Source organism: Helobdella robusta, assembly GCF_000326865.2.
Source record: "Helobdella robusta unplaced genomic scaffold HELROscaffold_12, whole genome shotgun sequence".
Lineage (NCBI taxonomy): Eukaryota > Metazoa > Annelida > Clitellata > Rhynchobdellida > Glossiphoniidae > Helobdella > Helobdella robusta.
In genome coordinates, this window is record NW_008703664.1 from 1,001,889 (window position 1) to 1,005,835 (window position 3,947).

General features: G+C 32.0%; 1 protein-coding gene across 1 annotated transcript; it reads left to right on the top strand.

Moving 5' to 3' along the window:
- Window positions 1–588: 588 nt before the first annotated feature.
- HELRODRAFT_167752 (hypothetical protein) lies at window positions 589–3,034 on the top strand (the record flags this gene model as incomplete). Its single annotated transcript, XM_009013493.1, has 4 exons — window positions 589–667; window positions 1,318–1,537; window positions 2,047–2,209; window positions 2,978–3,034. The coding sequence occupies 4 exons, from the start codon at window positions 589–591 to the stop codon at window positions 3,032–3,034; spliced, it is 519 nt and encodes a 172-aa protein (XP_009011741.1).
- Window positions 3,035–3,947: the final 913 nt, after the last annotated feature.

Sequence of the window (3,947 nt, forward strand, 5' to 3'; positions counted from 1 at the left end):
TAAATTTGCATCCTTTCACGACTGGCAATCGTAAAAACAGGCGACAACCACCTAGTTAATTTATGGATACTGAAAATAGTACTCAGGTTATCAATAATGTAACTAAAACAACCATAATAAAATTATTGGCAAAGGAAATGAAGTGTCTAAGCTAAAGGCAGGTAAAACTCCTAAATCTTATTGTATGTTGGAAATCTTGCTGAATGTACCAGTGCAAATGTCGTCGACCATTTAAAAATGAACGGCATTAATTTGATAAACTGTAATCCCACATTCAAAAGGCCCAATGATGAAACAAAAGTTATGATGACAGCACACCTTCAACGTCATTTCGGTTATGCATTGTCAAACAAGACCTTCCTAAAATTAGAAATCCTGAAATATGGCTCAACAAAGTAGTTTTGCTAGATTGAATTTTTATTGAAAAACCAGTTATCAATAAACAAAATAGTGACAACATACATCAACATATAAGAAGAGGAAGAACAGTATCAACAGTGATTAAAATCAACATTTGACTAATCAAGTGGCGACACCGGCTCTTACAACATAGCAATTATTGTTAGGCAAAGATGGAAAAACTTTTGCATGTCTGATGTTTTGATTACTGATGGTTACAGAGAAATTACGTCATTAGAGACTGTTTCTGGTAGGACTAGACAGCATAGTATGTTGAAACTGACATACGGTAGAACTGACCATGAATGATAGACATTGAGCAGTGAGGAGTGTGAAGCTGTTTAACTTCATATGTGTGAATGATCTTATGTATTGTGTGGTTCATGTATAAATATAAACTAGTATATATTATATATATCTATATATCTATATATCTATATATATATATATATATATATATATATATATATATTATATATGTCAGTTTTTATGTTTAATTTAATTGAATAACTACATTATTCTGTATGTGAAATTAGGACATAGTCATAATTTATTTTAGGGTGGTCTCCACAAGTATTTAGTTACTTTTTGATCTCCTGAATATTTTTGTTCAAATAAACTTGGAAAAAAAAAGAATCATTTCTTATTCATATTGCAAAAACGCTTTTTGATAGACTCAAAATAATAACATAGCAGAATAAAATGTAAATGAACAATTGTTGACAAACTACTGCAAACCATCAAAACAACATCAATCTATGCATTCAAATTGATCATTCATTCATCATCTACGTTTACTATTCTTTCACCATTCATTTACATGAGTATTCATACTTCACCTGATTATTTTTTCCATTCATTCATCATTCATCTATCCATTTCACCTACTATTCATTCATCACACGCAAACGTTCGCAGGTCAGTTCCAGATGGTAGGAGGTGTAAGAAAGTGGAATACACCGTGTCATTACGAATTTTACGACCTGCCAAAAGGTTTGAGTTCAGGGAAGTTTTTCTCGCCACGGTACCCCCAGAACTACCCAGCCAGGACCCACTGCCACTACCACTTCTTTGCTACCCACCCAAGAGTGGTCAAGGTGCTCCTGCAAAATATCCAACTAGAAGCAGCTAACGGCAGGTTAGTTTATTTTGGTCCTTGTGTTCATCTTGCCAATTATTTTTCAAATTTTATTCATATTAAAACAGTTTTTATTTGTGACCATTTTGTGCAAATAAAAATATTTGCACGGTCGTTACTCTGTTTCAATTAGTTTTTGGGCTGTAGATCGTATCGTCGTGTGCAAATTAACGGGGATCCACGTTTGATCTCCATTGATTAATCAACGATTTACGACGGGCTGCTTTTTGTTCTTTAGCGTCATTTTAAATTACCAGGTCCTTTTTCTGCAAGATTTTTAGATGAACAATTTTTTTATCGTGTTTCAATGCAACATTTATATTTTTAGTTTTTTCTATTCAATTTTTTGGTCTTTAAGTTTTTACGCATATTCAGATGATGGTACATACATTTTTTGTAGCATTAATTTGACGATTTAAAATGCGACATTTATTACTTTGTATATGTTAGAAAAAATGTACTTTCATCAGAAAATCTAATATCTTCAAGATTTAATGTAAAAAATGAAGGCATAATGAGAATATGAACAATTTGAAAGTTCTGCCATTATTAAGATGGAAGTCACGCGATGGTTGCCATTACGAAATTGGTTCAATTTTGCAGTACATCAAACTGAACTGCATGTTCCGTGGAGGAGATATCCAGGTGCACATGTTGGCCGACAGTGATCAGGTGTTCATTCATGGCTTTTAAATGTCTCATGTTCAGAATATTTCTAATGAAACATTGGCCAAAAACAGCGTGTTATAAATTTAAGGAGAAACAACATTTTTTGTAGCACAATGGATAAATATACATTACAAATCATTCTGCGTTTTTAGAAAGAAGAAGTGAAGTTAAAAAAATCTTGCTCGTAAAATTCGGTTAAGAGTACGTTGGTGTTAGGGGGGAGCATGTTAGCGAAACATCTCCTGGGGCAAGTCTTCAGCTTAGGAGAACGTTGAAGTGAATGCATTGTTTTGCATCTCCGAGATCGCTTCTATCGGAAATAATTCTTTACAGATTATCATTTATGAGAGTACTTCTGAAATTATTATAAAAATTATTACACTGGCAATACTAACCATTTATTTTCCGTTGTACGAAAACTAATAAAATCGTCGTTGTTGATATTTTCATTTTTCTATGGTGTCTACAATTTTTAGATTGTAATTTAAAAACATGCTTATCGAGATATTAATTCAAGGAATCCACAAATTTATTTGCACTTTTTTAGTGAAAATTCATCATTTCCCATCGCAGAACGATAAGCAGCTTTTATTTCGAAATGACTTTTTTAAAAGTATTGACATCAGTTATATTGTTAAGAATTAATTACTTAAATAAATAAGCATTATAGATTGCTAAAGTAACCATAATTTAAATATAATAAACATATAAATAAAATAATTTTTTTTATAAAACAAATCATTAACTTGCAAACATGCTACAAACATGTAGGCCATGCAACACATAGACTGGTGCGAGATTTTGAAACTTCCGCTTCAGCTATCGTAATATGAGTTTCATTTTAAATAGAACACAGTTTGAGCCAGTTTAATTAAAAAGTTAAACAAAAAAACTTGATGAAAATGGAAAAATAAAAGAACGCCTCAATAACGTGTGGTTCAAGTGACGAATTTTAAATAGATTTAAACTGATAGACGCATTTGCAAACAAACTCATCATCATCGTCATCACATGCCTTTTTTACACATATTCATAAGCACACGCACACGCAAGAATCAGCAAAAGTATTCGCATCCACGTAAACACACTGTCACTCAAAAACACGAGCAGACGCTGGCACACATATACTCAAACGTTCAAACATTCAAACACACAAAAACACACACAAATACACATTGATGTTTGCCTATGGACCAAACGCACCCTGACAACGCATTCTGATGTAAGCATTCTCATTAGAGCGTTTGATGGATATAATGTTCCTTGTCTCAAATTTATTTATTGTTTTCCAATAACTGTCCAAGCTTAACTGAGGTTCATATATTATCTTGTTGCTTGACCAGTTGCTAAGAATCAATTAACAAATAAGCGATTAGCATGTAGTTGTGCATGTGATTGCACGTGCATTTCTTGCCTTTGGCAACGTGCATGCACTATCTCTGCTCTTTTAAAGCAGCTTGCACGAATGCTCAATTAATCAGCATTTAAGTCACGTACAAAACAATATTGGAAAAAATTTTTTTACAGTTTGACGACGGAAAAATATTATTTTAAAATCAAAAATAAGTTTTGAAAAAGAAATATATTATTAAAAAGTTTTTTTTGAGCGATATCTATTGTTACCCAATAGTTTTCAATGATTATATTTTGTTACTAATTTCCAATCTTGTTAGAAATTTCTACCAATTAACATCTGGCGGTTGTGAAATAAACAACAGAATTTAAAAATAATTAAATTAGT